The sequence below is a fragment of the Mesoplodon bidens genome (assembly GCF_964165515.1).
Source record: "Mesoplodon bidens genome assembly, chromosome: 1".
NCBI classification, from domain to species: Eukaryota; Metazoa; Chordata; class Mammalia; order Artiodactyla; family Ziphiidae; genus Mesoplodon; species Mesoplodon bidens.
The window spans coordinates 26,005,101-26,021,260 of NC_138176.1; the positions used below are offsets into that span (position 1 = coordinate 26,005,101).

The 16,160-nt window shown below is 39.9% G+C and overlaps 1 protein-coding gene across 4 annotated transcripts in view; it reads left to right on the forward strand.

The window, feature by feature from the left end:
- Positions 1 to 16,160, forward strand: part of CFAP43 (cilia and flagella associated protein 43) — a 110,904-nt gene that overhangs the window by 78,682 nt on the left and 16,062 nt on the right. For all 4 annotated transcript variants that reach the window (XM_081249666.1, XM_081249667.1, XM_081249668.1 and 1 more), the window contains 8 exons: positions 634 to 738; positions 2,891 to 3,007; positions 3,899 to 4,126; positions 5,705 to 5,911; positions 6,831 to 6,920; positions 7,219 to 7,299; positions 7,927 to 8,052; positions 13,229 to 13,348. In XM_081249666.1, the coding sequence (XP_081105792.1) occupies positions 634 to 738; positions 2,891 to 3,007; positions 3,899 to 4,126; positions 5,705 to 5,911; positions 6,831 to 6,920; positions 7,219 to 7,299; positions 7,927 to 8,052; positions 13,229 to 13,348 (1,074 nt within the window). The remainder of the gene's footprint in view (positions 1 to 633; positions 739 to 2,890; positions 3,008 to 3,898; positions 4,127 to 5,704; positions 5,912 to 6,830; positions 6,921 to 7,218; positions 7,300 to 7,926; positions 8,053 to 13,228; positions 13,349 to 16,160) is intronic.

Genomic DNA, 16,160 nt, shown 5'->3' on the forward strand with positions numbered 1-16,160 from the left:
TTCTGAAGAGGACCCTAAGGACTAAGGATTGTTAGGTGTCACTTTCATGCCAGCTCTTTTGGCAAACTTTATTAAAATAAGAATACTTAATCACGTAAGGAGGTAAAACTAATTGACGTAACATATGTTTCTAAATGGCAAAAGGTACATCATACGATCCCCAAGAATAGTGGAACATTCATTTCACAGTGGACATAAACAATAGAAGAATATAGTGCAATAAAGACCCCAAGACAGAGGTCACAAAATGCCACTTCAAATATACATTGACAAGGATTAAACCAACATTTACATATTTCAAACTCTTCTAATAAAACAGGAAGACTTGGCACAGTGGGTTTGCTTTACCACCTTGCGCCAACCAGCCAGATCTGTGATGGTGTGTGTGTTAGCTATCCAGCTACCATGGCTGTGCAACTGCCCACACACCTGCCTTGGCTCCTGTGTAGGACCTGCCTGCCTTAGTGGTGTTTGTGTTGACACCCTAGTCCTCAAGGAATGGAATCCTAAGCCTCCAGACTAAACCAAAGACAGGGAAGTATCCCCCTCCAAGTGCATCTGGTTTTTACAATTGAGATTGTTTTTGAGGCCACATTTTCATTCTTACTTTTCCCTTCATTTGTGTTCCTTAAGATAAGAAAGGATGCTGAGATGCAAAACCTAGCCAAGAGATATTTGGCTGAACTTATCAAAGGAGAATGCTGGAATTCGATGGCTGTGAAAGGCCGAGCTCTTAAGGTAACAGATAGAACTTCAGGTACAACACCTTTGCCAATGAAAATTTTCATGGAAAGTCTCATGGCAGAAAATTTTAAAAAGAAAAAGTTTAAGAAAATCCATATATAGGAAAGCATTCGAAGCACACGTTGTCCCTTCTTGTACTGACTCCACCTCGATGTGTCATTTTCCCTTGTCTCGTTCTTTACTCTCTGCTCAGTCCCCATGTGCTTCTAAGCCAGCATCTCTTAAGCTTTGTTTCAGCACCTCTTTCCCTCTTTCCTCTACGACACCACCTGCATCCGGGTCTCAATATCTGTCTATTCCAAAAAGCCACTTCACTCACATTCCACACAGATTGAAAACTAGACATAATATTATTCACATTTCATTTATTTAATTTATTTATTTTTGGCTGTGTTGGGTCTTTGTTGCTGTGCACAGGCTTTCTTTAGTTGTGGTGAGTGGGGGCTACTCTTCGTTGCGGTGTGTGGCTTCTCATTGCAGTGGCTTCTCTTGTTGTGGAGCATGGGCTCTAGGCACACGGGCTTCAGTAGTTGTGGCACGTGGGCTCAGCAGTGTGGCTCGCCGGCTCTAGAGCACAGGCTCGGTAGTTGTGGCGCACGGGCTTAGTTGCTCTGTGTATTATTCACATTTCTACCTGTACCTACCTTCATATTTTCTTTTTTTTTTTAATATTCACAGTGAGATTTTTATGATCTTTTTTTTAAATTTATTTTTTTATTTTTGGCTGTGTTAGGCCTTCGCTGCTGTGCACGGGCTTTCTCTAGCTGCAGTGAGGGGGGTCTACTCTTTGTTGCAGTGTGTGGGCTGCTCACTGTGGTGGCTTCTCTTGTTGCGGAGCACAGGCTCTAGGCACGCAGGCTTCAGTAGTTGTGGCACGAGGGCTCAGTAGTTGTGGCTCGCAGGCTCTAGAGTGCAGGCTCAGTAGTTGTGATGCACAGGCTTAGTTGCTCCGCGGCATGTGGGATCTTCCTGGACCAGGGCTCAAACCCATGTCCCCTGCATTTGCAGGTGTTCTTAACCACTGCACCACCAGGGAAACCCCTGCCTTCCCATTTTCTAAAGGACTGTGTTTTGTGCCTTTTTATTGAGATTCCTCCCAACACAGTTTCCCTCTTTGTGTAGGGTGACCAAGAGTCCTAATTTATGCCTGTGGTCCTAGAGTAACTATTAACAGCGCCTTTTTCACTTTCAAATATGCCCCCTGTTTAGATAATGAAGTATTGGTCACTCTCCATTTATGTGATTGAGTATTGCTCTAAAACAGGGTTTCTCGAGAATGGCACACTTGGGGCTGGATAATTCTTTGTTGTAGGGGCTGACCTAAGGATTGGAGGATTTTGCAACATCCCTGCCCTCCATCTACCAGGCCCCAGCAGACTCCACCACCCCAATCAGTGACAATCAAAAATGTCTCCAGACATTGCCAAATGTCCCTGGGGGGCTGGAGAGGATGGGGACAGTAGCCAGCAAAATCACTTCTGGTTGAGAAGCACTGCTCTAGAAATAAATCTATCACAAAAGCACAGTATTTTTTATACAAAGTTTACACCAATACTGAAGGCATACATTGTTTTATTTTATTTCTTTTTTTTAAATTGAAGTAGAGTTGTTTTACAATGTTGTGACAATCTCTGCTGTACAGCAGGGTGACTCAGTTATACACATATAGACATTCTTTTTTTATTTTCTTTTCCATCATGGTTTATCACAGGATATTGAGTATTGTTCCCGGTGCTATACATTAGGACCTTGTTGTTTATCCATTCTAAATGTAATAGTTTGCATCTATCAACCCCAAACTCCCAGTCCATCCCTCTCCCTCCCTCCTTCCTCTTGGCAACCACAAGTCTGTTCTCTATGTCTATGACTCTGCTTCTATTTTGTAGATAAGTTCATTTGTGCCATATTTTAGATTCCACATATAAGTGGTATCATATGGTATTTGTCTTTCTCCTTCTGACTTACTTCACTTAGTGTGATAATCTCTACATTGTTTTATTTTAAAGAAAGCTTCCATGGGCCACTTCACTCATGCATGATAACCTATGGATTAATTTTGATGAGAGAAAACATGCCCCACTCTGCCCCAGATACACACAATTGTTCTAAAAATGGATTTATTTCATTTTGCTCTTTTTTTCCCAAGTGCTTTCACAACCCATGTGTGGTTGAGAACTTCCCAATGAAAGAACGCACAGATGAAGAGTTGAAAGAATTGAAGAGAGTTGTGCAGCAAAAAAAGACTGAAGCGGAGTGTCTTAAAGTACAATTTTAAATATATATGTGTTCATCTAAGTGACATGTTTTGTTTCAAGATTTCCTTCATACAGATTTGAGTTGGAATACTACTTAAAATACGTTTAGATATTGTTTGTGTTTATATTTATATTCCTTGTTTATGTGTAGGAATATATTCTAATGAATATAGGAGCCTATATCCATGTACGGAGCCTATATCCTAACAACATTGGCTATCCCTCAAATATGATGATATACTTTTAAAATTGAGATTTGGGATTTTGTTCTTGTCCCGGTCAGAAGTTCTTCATCCACATATACTCTTTTTACCACCTCTTATCACTGGGGATTGTGTTTTAAGATAGTTGGCCAAGGATGAAGTAGAATCTGTTTTGGTGGGATTTATGGTTTTCCTAAAGCAATCCTAGCTTTTTTTCCCCAGCAATCTCTGTCAAACCACTTAAAAACACTGCCCAATTGGTGTAGTTTCATTTTGGCCAGAACTTTGCGTCCATTCTTTTTCTAAAACGGAAATGAAGGCATGCTTAATTCTTTTTACATACACATACCAGTCCTATGTGAATAAGTTCCTTTGTAAAATAGGAAGAGAAAGTATATTTTTTAATGCTTAAGTACCAAGAAAGACTCAAAATATTTACAAGCAGCTGTCATCCTGACAGAAAAATATGAATATTACACACTATCAAGAAGAACTTTTACTCTTATGATTTATCTACCGTCTATCAATTTCTGAGGTTTTCTCTTCAGCAGGTTCAAGACATCACTTTAAATTCAGTTGTTGGCAAGACAATTAACATCTTAAAATGATTGTTGAAATAATTAAGTTGTCCCAAAATTGCCCTTTAGAGAATTCTTCTAATTGCATAACTTTCATTTCATCTTTTTCTATATTTAGCTACAGAAGGAAATTGTAGAGGTTCAGTCTGCAATTACCTTGGTTAAAAAGCATCATGAAGAGGAGGATGAAGAAGAGGAAGAAGATGGGACAGCAAAAGATACCAACTTGCCCAATTACCTGCTTGGTAGTCTGAGTACCGATTTTAGGGTGCATACCTCTTTGTTGTCAAGCCAACTGGAGCTTCATTCCAGAGAGGAGAAAATCAACCAGATTATATTACTGAAAGTGGGTGAATTTTTTCTTTACCCTTGTAAATCTCTAAAACTTTCCATGAGGTGTCTTGCAAAGGCTCAAACTGAAATCTAATGCCAATCAAATGATGTCTTTAAAGTACACAGAGAAATATCCACATGGCTAGCATCCATGTTCTTTAAACAGAGCTCGTGGACAAGAGTTGTTTTCATCCATTTGGAGTGGGTTCTGTGATACCAGGTTTTCTAAAGAGCACCCTCCACTGGCTAACACCACAAACCATTTTTCTACTTAGATCTTCGGGAAACTCAAAGATAAAAGAAATCCTTGAATGCCACCTTCTAGGTAACCCAGATATCAATTAGGACCTCCTTGTAAGATCAAGATGTGAATGCTTATCTATCTCCTTAATCTAGGAAAATACAATTTCCTCTCTAAGATTTCTGTAAGTGCTGGGGCTCAGGGATAAGGTATGGTGTCCTTCAGGCTCTAAGCTCCTACTCCTTGCTTTCCACCAAACAAGTCAGTTTCAGAACGCACCTGTACATGCCTACTGAAGGTTTTTGAAAACTCAGTAACTGAGATTGCACCAATGCAGATGGTTTGAAATTTAATGTTTGGCCATTCGTATTCCTGAAGGTCCTTCAGCCATGTCTGCAATTTGAGTTCTAGCCTCCTGCTGTGTTACTCTGCTCTCCCTTCCTATCTTTTTCTCTTCTTTGTCTCCTCCAATACCTAAAATTCGTGTTCATTTATACTGAGAACTGTTGAGTTATCCCTTTTGTTGCTTAGCTTCTGCTGACCTATGCCCTCAGTGTCTCACCTTCCTGCTGCTTTATTAAGGTGTTTTCCTACAAGAAAGTAATCTCAGCCTGAGAGAAATTCTGGTGCCAGCCGTTAAGATCATTTTCTACCCTGCTTTAATGGTTTCATCTTCAGTAGGATAAATATATAGACTGAAGTCTGATGGTAAAGTCAGACTTTTAGTTTGACCCATCATTCTTCTCATCAGCAGAGCTAGGGGCAATCCAGTTGGACCCACATCCACCTTAGTAACTGGCTGATCCAACTGGACAGCTTGGATTCCCTTTCTACCTGAAAATGACCTGTCCATACAGGGGAAGAATATTGTGTGTAGTTGTTCTTCTCTGGAAGATTCTCCAGATCTCTAGAGGCCATCTTTTCCTCACCTCCTCTCCCCAAACCTGGATCCAAAGAAAAGATATTTCCCAACTTTAATACCGAATATTGCTTTTTAAATATTTTTATGATGGATTTTTTTAAGAACATACACAAAAGTAGAGAGAATAGCCCAAAGAGCCTCCAAGTAGCCATTACCCACTTATCAATATACCTGCACACTGAGTTACCTCATACATTTCTGGAAGTACGTTGTAGTATAACAGTTATGATGTTGCTTAACCTTACCCATGGTGGGATGCCACTATAGATTACTGAACCAAGAAGTGACTTAATATAAACAGTATTTGAGAAAGATTACTTTGCTTATAATTTGTAAAGTGATTTTGGAGGGGAAGTAAAGCTGTGGGACCATGTTGCCAGTAAGGGTATAATACATGGTGTGTTTATAATAACATATTGATATTTTAGGATATTATTTACAAGGTAAAAACTGCTTTCAATAATGAGTTTGATGCGGCATATAAACAAAAAGAGATTGAAATTGCACGTGTGAAGGAAAAAAATGTAAGAATTCAAGAAATCGTTTTGGATCTGGAGTTGGAAGAATCAGTCTGGCAACCAGAATTTGAGGACTGTGAGAAGCCAGAGAGAACCCTTATTGTGGAAAGTACTGAGGTACGATTATCCGTACATCATCTCTTCCCTTCTTTCTCATGACATTTTCCAGGCTCTTATTTATTCTTCTTGTTTTTGCTACCAGAAGCAACCGTATAAGGTAGCATTCTTGGTTACAAGTAACAAAAACAGTTAACATAGCCCCAGCAATAATGAGGATTTCTTCTATGAATGCCATAGAGTCCAGAGAAGATTTGGACACCAAGAAGCAGGAACCACACACTGGAACCTAGTGGAGAGTCCAGAAGTACTCTTTCTTCATCTCTTGACTCACTTCTCTCTGCATTTCAGCTGTCTCTAGCAGTTTCTATGTTATATCGCCTATGCTCAAGAGAGCAACTTGTCCAAACTATAATCTCTTAGTCTTAGTTCTGGATTCACCTGGGAAGGGGCTTCTTGGTCCAGCTTGGGTCCAGCACCTGTACCCATGGAGGTTGGGTCACATAATGGGAATGAGGCTGATGGAGCTCCAGTAATTATCTAGCCATTAGAGTAGTATGGGTCCCAGAGAAAGGGACTCACTGGACAGCCTTCTTAAAAGGTGTTTGGCACAAATGCAGTTACAAATAAATGCTTAAAGAAAACAATTCAAATATAATCATATTTCATTTATAAAAAGTAACTCAAAGAGAATACCCTTGCTCACATGAAACCATCTTGATTACTTTGGGGCAAAAGATAATAGTGTTGCTTAGAAGTAATAACAAACACTTATACAGTACCTGTTAACAGTAACTATCTATTTTTCTAACTCTCTCATTTTGGACCTCATCTTCATTCCAAGATAGGAAATTGGTTGCAAAATCTGGATAGTCCCTCTATCTCCTTAATCCCTTCTAACCTCCTCCTGGTGTGTGGAAAGGAGGTATGGCTTGAATTTTGTAAGAATAACAGCAGGAAACCACATTTTCTCTTTCAGATTATAACCCAGAAACATATTAATCCATGGCAAAAAGCCAAAACAGAATTGCTTGTGACCCGTGAAATGGAGCGAGTGCTTCTGTCACAGGTATGCAGTTTGTTTTCAAATGGTACCTAAGACCCTTTTCCTTTTAGGGATATTTGTTCCTAATTTGGTTGAATAGTCTTGTACTCCACTATAGAAACACATCAAGGCATTTGTTGTGGTCAGAAGTCACTGGAATCTCAGTGGCCTCCTCTTCTCCCCTCCATGCATGCCACTGCCCACCCTCCCCAATCCTAAATGCAGTCATTCTAACATTGGGGACAGGGGGGCTGTCTCCAGTGCCACTGGAGTGTCAGATCTCTGTCTCAGTGACCCTCTCTGACCTTGGCTTTTTCCCAAGGGCCCCAACACAAGACGCCGAGCCCTCATGGACATGATGGGAGGAGTTCTGGAAGTCAAGAAAGAAGACATTTTGAGAATGGTGAGATTCCTGGTCATCCTTGTGGAAGGTGGAATGGGATGGAAAGAGCTACTTAAATGTGACCATTTTTTCCCATGTGAACCTGAGTTGTAGAAATTCTACAGCGACAAATATACCACCCCCCAGTACCTTATAAACTTACCACATCAGGCAAAGAAGAGGAAGTTTGAAACACCAGGCTTGCCTTCCAATCTGATGAAAAGCAAACAAATGAACAACAACAACAAAACAACCACAGTTGTTTGGGTCTCTACAGAAAGCAGGGATAATACTGCACCTCTAATTCTCCAGATACACCAAGAAACATTCCCTTTGATACCTGACATAGGTATCCCTGGAGCTCAGGCATAGTTCTAGCTATGAAGATATCAACTCACACTTCTGAACTTGTCACCCAAGAGTCAGGGTATATCCCAAAATGCTTGCCCTCGCTTAAGTGACAGAAAAACCATTGTAACATTTTTTCATATCCTTTGGTCAAAGTGTTAGGTCATTGCCTTGCCAATGTGAAGAACTATACCCTTTTAAAGGGCTCTTTTTTTTTTAACTGTATCAATAACTCTGAGTTTTACTGTATTGCTATATTTATGTTTAACCTAGAATATATGCTTTCCTTTATCTCTTCAGGTGATTCCTCCACCTGCTTTCATGTCAAAACCTGATGCTTTGTGGTCTGAAGAGGAAAGGAAACAATTCAAAGAGTATGAGAAAAAAGTCAAGGAATTAAATGAAGAAAGAGATAAGTATAGAAAGGTCAGAAGAGCAAAGAATATAACCTACCTTATCAAGGGTTTTGTTTCAGTATCTTTTCAAATGAAGTGCTCTTTATTTTCTCAGTGTCTTTAGTAGCCTAGGGATGGTGTTTTGGCTTAAATTCTCAAGAGAATTTGAAGAAGCGAGAGGAGATAAATTTAAAGGCTTAGTACAATTTAAAACGAAAAGAACATATAGCAATTTTTTAAAGTTCTTACTGATTTCAAATTTCACATCATTACAGTTCATTTGGTCCTTCCTTCATTCTTCAAATATCTAATGAACACCTATGGTAGTATGTTCAAGGCACTGCAAGATACTGCTCTCTATTGTCTACATCAATTTGAGTTGTATACTGTTGCTTGACTTGCTCTCAATTTCAAGGAAGAGACTTGAGAGAAAAATGACACAGTCAATAAAGTTCTAATTTGAGATTTTTGCAATGCAGGTCTCCCACTTTTATCCTTCCATCACAAAGAAACATTCCCACATTAAAAGTGCTTACAATTATAATAGAGATGTAAAAGGTGATGGTATACAACCAAGTAAATGATATTTATTCTTCTGTGAAGAAAGTAAAATCATACCATCATTTGAGGCAAGGCAGTTTGTCAGCTTTATGGTGAACAATTCCTTTGAACGTATTGTTAACTTGTCCCTGTTTTTATTCACTGCAGTCCTCTAACAATGTCTTTGTGTATTATCCAAAATGAGTAGTTTTGAATGCAGTAAAGATTTCAAGAAGTTACAGAGTATAGATGCCTAAAGTGGTGCCATTTACCCCACAGTCTTGCACTGTAAAATAGTCTGCTGCCTACACCTTCACCCCCTGCTCCTTGGCCATGCTCACTTGGTAAAACCTCAGCCTTGATTAAACCAGGACTCAACCTTCTCTGCACCTGCACCATGCAGTGGGTAAAGGAAAAATACTGACTGGTTTCAGTCTAATGACCTTAATCTTTATTGGGTCCCTAAAGCTGCTCAACAATGCTATTACCCCTAGCTTTCAATTTCCCCCTAGCTTAATCCACATCACCTGGGGGATCTTTTTTAAAATACAAATTCAGAGTCCGTCATTCTGAGGACATAGAAGGACCCTGAGATTCTGCATTTCTAACAAGTAACCACATGGTGCAGCTTCTGCTGGTGGGTGGACTACAAGATCCTAGCAAGATCCTAGAGGGCCACTTCATGTGTTCTCCCCTATCCTCAAACCTCCAACACCTGACTGTCAACTTACTCTCACCTTATTTTCTTTTTCACTGGGAGAGGAGAAGCAACTAAAAGAGATTTTCCTTACGCCTCTCCCGCCACATCTACCACCTACCTGCATTGCATCCAGAGATCCTCCCTGCCTTTCTGTTCCTTATGGGTGAAATGGCCTTGCAGCTGCCCAAGCCTGGTCTTCCACTCGTGCACTAGGTCCCATCCCATCTTACCTGTTCATTGCTGTTACTCCAGCAATTTGCCCCTTTTCCCTGCATCGTCAGTTTTCCCTCTCTACTGGATTTTTCCATAGACACATGCTATACACATTGTATACATCTCTCATCTTATAAAAAAGAAAAAAGGACTCCCTTGAACGGGATTCTGGAGTTCTTTCTATTATTCTTGTGACTTTGGGGTTAGTCTGAATTTATTTCAAAATAAAAAGTTAAAAGAAAAGAAAAAACAAACACTCCCTTGACTCCACTTTCTTCTCAATCCACTGCTCAATGTCCCCTCAAAAAACTGATGTTCGCTGTCTCTAATTCCCCTCTTTTATAAGAATCTTTTTTTAAAAAAACTTACGTTATGGAAAATGTCAAACATATATGACCCCGTTATGCAGCTTCAACAATTATTGACTAATGCAAATCTTATCTCATTTTATACCTCTACCTACTTCCCTGACACTGAATTATTTTTTCACTCATTTGTAAAAAAATTTTTTTTTTAATTTATATTTTGGCTGCGTTGGGTCTTCATTGCTGCGCGCCAACTGTGCTTTCTCTAGTTGCAGCAAGCGGGGCCTACTCTTCATTGCGGTGCGCATGGGCTTCTCATTGCGGTGGCTTCTCTTGTTGCGGAGCACGGGCTCTAGGCGTGTGAACTTCAGTAGTTGCAGCATGCGGGCTCAGTAGTTGCGGCGCATGGGCTCAGTAGTTGTGGTGGCCAGGCTTAGTTGCTCCATGGCATGTGGGATATTCCTGGACCAGGGATCGAACCCGCGTCCCCCACACTAGAAGGTGGATTCTTAACCGCTGGACTACCAGAGAAGTCCCGGGAATGGGAGAAAATCTTAATGTGATGGATTCTGCATTGTATATTCATCCTTCCTACTTGGTCTCCCATCTCTCACCTCCCCTGCTTCTCGTTTTTCAGCATCTGATACAGACATTTTTAGACAAAATTAGATTCCCCCAGGAATGTTTGAGGGAAAAACTTGTGTTTTTAACCAATACTCTTTGAGTTCCCACTATGTGCACTATGTTAGATCTAAGGGACACATGGTGAATAGAAAGACACAGCCCTCAACCCTCAGTGTTCACTATCTGGTGGTGAAGGGGGTTATATATTAACTGGACATTCACAAAATAATTACTTAACTACAGTGTGATAAATTAGGAAGGACAAGTTCACATGCCATCTATAACAGTAAACACAGAGGCACTGACTTAGATCAGGGTGTTCACCTGGTCCCCTTTACAGGCTGGCCTACCCATCCCTTTGCTGCTGTGAGTGCTGCAGCTAAAGGCTTATACCCAAGGCCACTGGAGTCTTGTCCTTGGCTGACCAAGGGGGCATTATTGTCCAGAGACACTGCAAGGTTATACCACTGCTCCCACCCAGAACAGCCAGCAATTGACTGATGAGATGGGGGTATGAAAGTCCAGCCCTCTCGGCTCAAATTGGGACAGGTCAGCAGAGCCTCTCTATCACCCTTATACCCCTGAGAATCAGGCCAGGGCTGGGCCACCTGAGAGCACATCATAGCTCAGCTCCTGCCCCTTCCTACCTGTTTCCCTCACCCCCATATAGGTGTCAAAAGAGCACTCCCTCCAGAAAGCATGTGCACCGGAATCCTGTACCAGACTTTGCTGCTAAGACTCAAGATAGTGCCCAAGACAGGACCCAAGAAAGGCTTCCTTGAGAAAGTGGCATTTGTTCTCACATTAGAAGAACGAGAAAGAATGAACAGTTTGAAGAGTGAGGGAGGGACAGCCGGCAGATGGAAAAGCATGGAGAAGGGCCTGCAGTGATCAGAGTGTGGGGCATCTGAAGAACAGTTTTAGCAAAAGGCCTTTTTGATATCATAAAAAGTTCCTTTCATACCAGAGAGCTTCAAAGGCCTGAAAACTCAGTGTTTTAAAGAAGGGGACATAGGGGACCCTTGGACAATCTGGCCTCAGGAGGCTGAGTCTTTGGCCATTTGCCATATAATGATGCTGCCATTATCCAGAAACACCTGAACTTGATAAACAACTACTAGGAGGCCACAATTCATAGGATTTTTCCATTCCTATGAGATAGTGTCATAAATTATTATAAGCAAATTGGCCCAGAGCTGTATTTGTTTTATTTTTAATATTTCCTCATTGCTTAATTAGCCTAATTTAGGCGGTGTTTCTCCTTGTATCATATATTTCTATACATTTTGCTAAACTTCTCTCTCCATAATCTTCCCAGAGTTAGTCTCTTCCTTTATTAAACCAGCATAGAGAAAACTTGGTTTTTTAAAATAAATTTAAAATAATAACGACATTCTACCATCATAGTAATAGTTGATTCAGTTGAGAATTATCAATGGATGCTAAAAGTTTGTTGAGAAACAAGATTTTTTACATAGTCTCAAAGTATTTTCCCACAAGTCAATTACAAATGGAAAAGCGGGAATGGTACAATAGAGAAACTAGCAGACGCTGCCTAACCCCGTGATCAGAGTTAACATCAGCCAAAGTGAAATGAAGCAGCATTGTGTCTCCTGAAGTGGTGCACTGGGAAGGATACAACATGATTTGTGGAGCATTCCTGCTAGAAATGTACATGCTGATCTAAGCATAGGAAACGCCAGACAGACCTAACCTGAGTAGCAGACCCCAAAATAACTAGCCTGTATTCAAGTGTCTGCAGCTTATTCTGAAATGGTTGAGAGAGAGAGAGACAGAGAGAGAGAGAGAGAGAGAGAGAGAGAGAGAGAGAGAGAGAGGAAGGGGGGGAGATTTAGCAAGCGATAAAGGAAATGGGGTAGAATATTAACTGTTGATTAATTTGGTTAAAAGCATATGAGAATTCTTTGTCCTATTCTTGCATCTTTTCTGTAAATTTGAAGTTATATCAAAATTTAAAAGTTACCAAAAATTTCTTAAGGTAAAAATAGTTTGTAACAGTATGTCTAGGATTGATCTGCAGATGTCATTCTCTTTAAAAATGTAAATTTATATCTTTCTACTTACCTACTGTGTGCTTAGTGCTAAGTCTTGCTGGAATTTTAAAGAAGGAGGTGGTACTTTTTCCTTCTGATGTAGAATTATTTAGAGGGAGAAAACATACAGAAAGCAAGAGAGAGTATAAATAACGTAAATATGTATATATACAGTTCACCCCTAAATGACTCAGGCTTAGGGGCCCTGACCCTCCTCACAGTCCAAAATCCGAGTGTAATTTTACTGTTGGCCCTCCACATCTGTGGATTCAACCATCCGTGGATGGTGTAGTACTGTGATACATATTTGTTGAAAAAAAATCTGCGTATAAATGGACACACACAGTTCAAACCCATGTTATTCAACCACCAACTGTATTCATAACTTAAAAAAACAAACCAAGGTTTCTTAGGGCCAGATTGTGTGCCTGGAAATTTCTGTCCTGCATAGAGAGTCAGAATTTTCTGGAAAACTTTGCTGCAATTTGTTTTACTAGACCTCTGTCTGCTTGCATCATTAGCCCTGATCACTGATTTTAACTTTTTTTTTTCCAGTGTAATCTTTTTTAAGCAAAAATCTCAGATTCACAATATAACAGACCCAGCAGAAACATCTCTGGTTAAAGGGGGAGCCCAGAGTACCTCAGGAGGCCTGCCCTCCACCTGCCCCTTTGTTTTAGCAAAATGTAAACAACCACTTCCTAGGTTGTTTACATCAAACAACCACTTTGATGTTCCTAAATGTTAACTTTGCTGTTGATTTCCTTTTAGTCATTAGAAACAGAAATGAAGAAACTTCAAAACTCTATTCAAGAAAGCACACAGAATTTTGATGAACATTTGAAAAGACTCTTTGAAAGGAGAGTGAGGGCGGAGATGGTTGTCAGCCAGGTAAATAAAAGCTTTACTTATATGACTTGTTCTTTTAAGGAGCCTCCAGGGCCTCTCATTGCTCTTAGGACAAAGACCAACACCCTGTCTGGCATCCAGGTCCTGCACTCGCTGGCCATGACTCCTGCTCCAGCCTCATCTGTGCCCACCCCCTCACTTGCCATGCTCAGTTCTCTGCCTCCTGTTCACATCTCCTTCCTCCCAACGCGGCAGTAAGACTCTGCCCACTTCTCTGCTTCCTGGGCTACATCGACTCATCTGTCAGGCTCCAGACTAGGTTAGATCTTCTTGTTATATACTCTGTTCTTTTACTTCCTATCACTTATTACAACTGAATTTTAATTTATTGTGAATCACTTTTTAATGCTCCCAAGACTATAAGCTCCATGAGGGTAGGGACTGAGTCTGTCTTGTTCATTTTTGTATTTCCAGCAACTAGCAAAGGGCTGGGTTCATCCTGTATGTTGAATGAATGAATAATGTACATGCCCCAAAAGATCAGATGAAAAATCTGACTTAATTTGATTCAGCAATAAGAATATAAATGAAGCATACAATAACTTAGAAGCAAGAAGACCAAGAATGAAGGCTTTAAATTCTGAGGGAAAATTATTCCTAACATTAGATTCTATACCTGACCAAACTATCAACTGAATATGAAAGGAGAATAATATTTTGAGAAACGCAAGGTCTCAAAAATTTATATGCACCCATTCTCTGGAAGCTAATGGAAGACGTATCTCACCAAAGCAAAGGGGTCAACCAAAAAGATGAGAGAGGTTAAGGAACCTCCAGGAGGATGTCTGTATTGTCAGGGTCCTAATAGGAATGGTACCCTGAAAGGGTTACATTTAAGAGAGGTAATGCAGGGACTCTTCACTGAGGTATGGGCAGGGTTAAGAGAAACAGTAAAGAATGGTGAAACAGCCGGAGACTAGAAACGATGGGAAGCCAGTGTCATCCCTAGAGTTAAAGAGGCAAGGGAAGGGCACTATTACCAGGACCCAGCAAGACCCATAGCCATGGGAGAGGGACTGTGCCTCAGTTATCATGGCCACAGATAGAAGAACATAATCACTGGCCGAGCAGGGAGGGGATGTATGCATATGGTAGTTGGGTGGGGGGAGATTGGGAATGAATGCTCCAGCATTAGTCTTAAGAGTGCATTAGTCATAATGGCCAAAAAGTAGAAATAATCCAAATGTCCAACAACTATGAATGGATAAATAAAATGTGGTTTATCCCTATAATGGCATACTATTCAGCTACAAAAAGAATGTAATAATACATTCTACAATATGGATGAACCTTGAAAACATGCTAAGTGAAAGAAGCCAGACACTCCAGGCCACATACTGAATGATTCCATATATATGAAATGTCCAGAATAGGCAAATCCATAGAGACAGAAAGTTAATTAGTGGTTGCTTTGGGTGGAGGCACGAAGGCCTCTGGGAGGTGTGGGGAGAAATGGGAAATGGCTGCTAACGGATTTCTTTTGGAAGTGATGAAATATTCTAAAATTGTGGTGATGGTTGCACAACTGGGAATCTGATTTTTAAAAACCACTGAATTACAGACTTTAAAGGAATGAATTGTATGGATTGTGAAATACATCTTAATAAAGCTGTTATTTTAAAAAGATATACTTAGAACATCTTTTCATACAAGACAATGAGGAAACTATCAAAGACTACTAAGTAACATCAAAAGGACTCAGGAGTCAACTTTAAAAGCTCCCCTAAATGGGACAATTTAAGATTCAACAATAATAATAATTGCAATTAACTGAAACCTATCAAATTTGTTAGATTAATGAATGTGTGATATTTTAAAAATAAAAATGCCATCAAAGGATAACAAATTTATTATCTAAAAACTAATAAAGAGCAAGTGTCAAGTATTTACTGTTTTCCTGTATGAACTACACTGCTAGGTAACCAAATAGATAGGGAGAAGCATCCCTTTGTAAGAGGATTTCAATCAGTAAGTGAAAAAGGAATGCCAGAAATATAAAATCACCATTTTGCAGCTCCCAGTGGATTAATGGACCCAGGCATTGAGATCTACAGCTGCTAACATCTCAAAAAGAAAGACAATTTGATACTACCTGTTTCCTGATCCAAAAGCACAATATCCTTTATGATCTTCATAAAAGGATCAAACATAGGTCTGATCTGTCCTCTGATTTAGCTGCCAATTTTCAGGAAATACATGGGATAAAGGACCCTGAAAAACTTGCCATAAGTATGCAGTTAGCAAAACCCAGACTAGGTGAAACTACAGATAACTGCAAACAAATGTGAGGAAAAGAAAGGGCTGAAAGGGAACCTGTGGATTATAAGAGACTTTTAAAATGTGACAGTTTTTTCACCAGCATGTTATACAATAGTGCCTAGAGATACATATTTGGGTAATAATACTGCAAAGAAACATAAAGAGGTGATTACTATAAAAGTCAGGACAATGGTTATTATGGGGGTTGAGATTAGAATGGGGACACATGGAAAGGGCTCTGGTAAAGTGGTAAAGTTCTAGTTCTTGAGTGGTGATTACAAGTGTGTTTTGCCTTTATAATAACTCATTCAACTATACATTTGTTTTACGTATTTTCCTATGTATGTGTTTTATCTTACAATGAAAACTGAAAAAGGTAAAAACAACTGGGCAGTTATTGCAAGTTTATATTCCCTTCTTCTTAATAAGAATTTCTCTTACTTGTATGTCATAAACTTGCTTGATGAGTGCCAAGTCTGTGACCCTCAATAGGAAATCCTTTCAAAGGTAGGCATATTGATCATTTTCCCCCTTT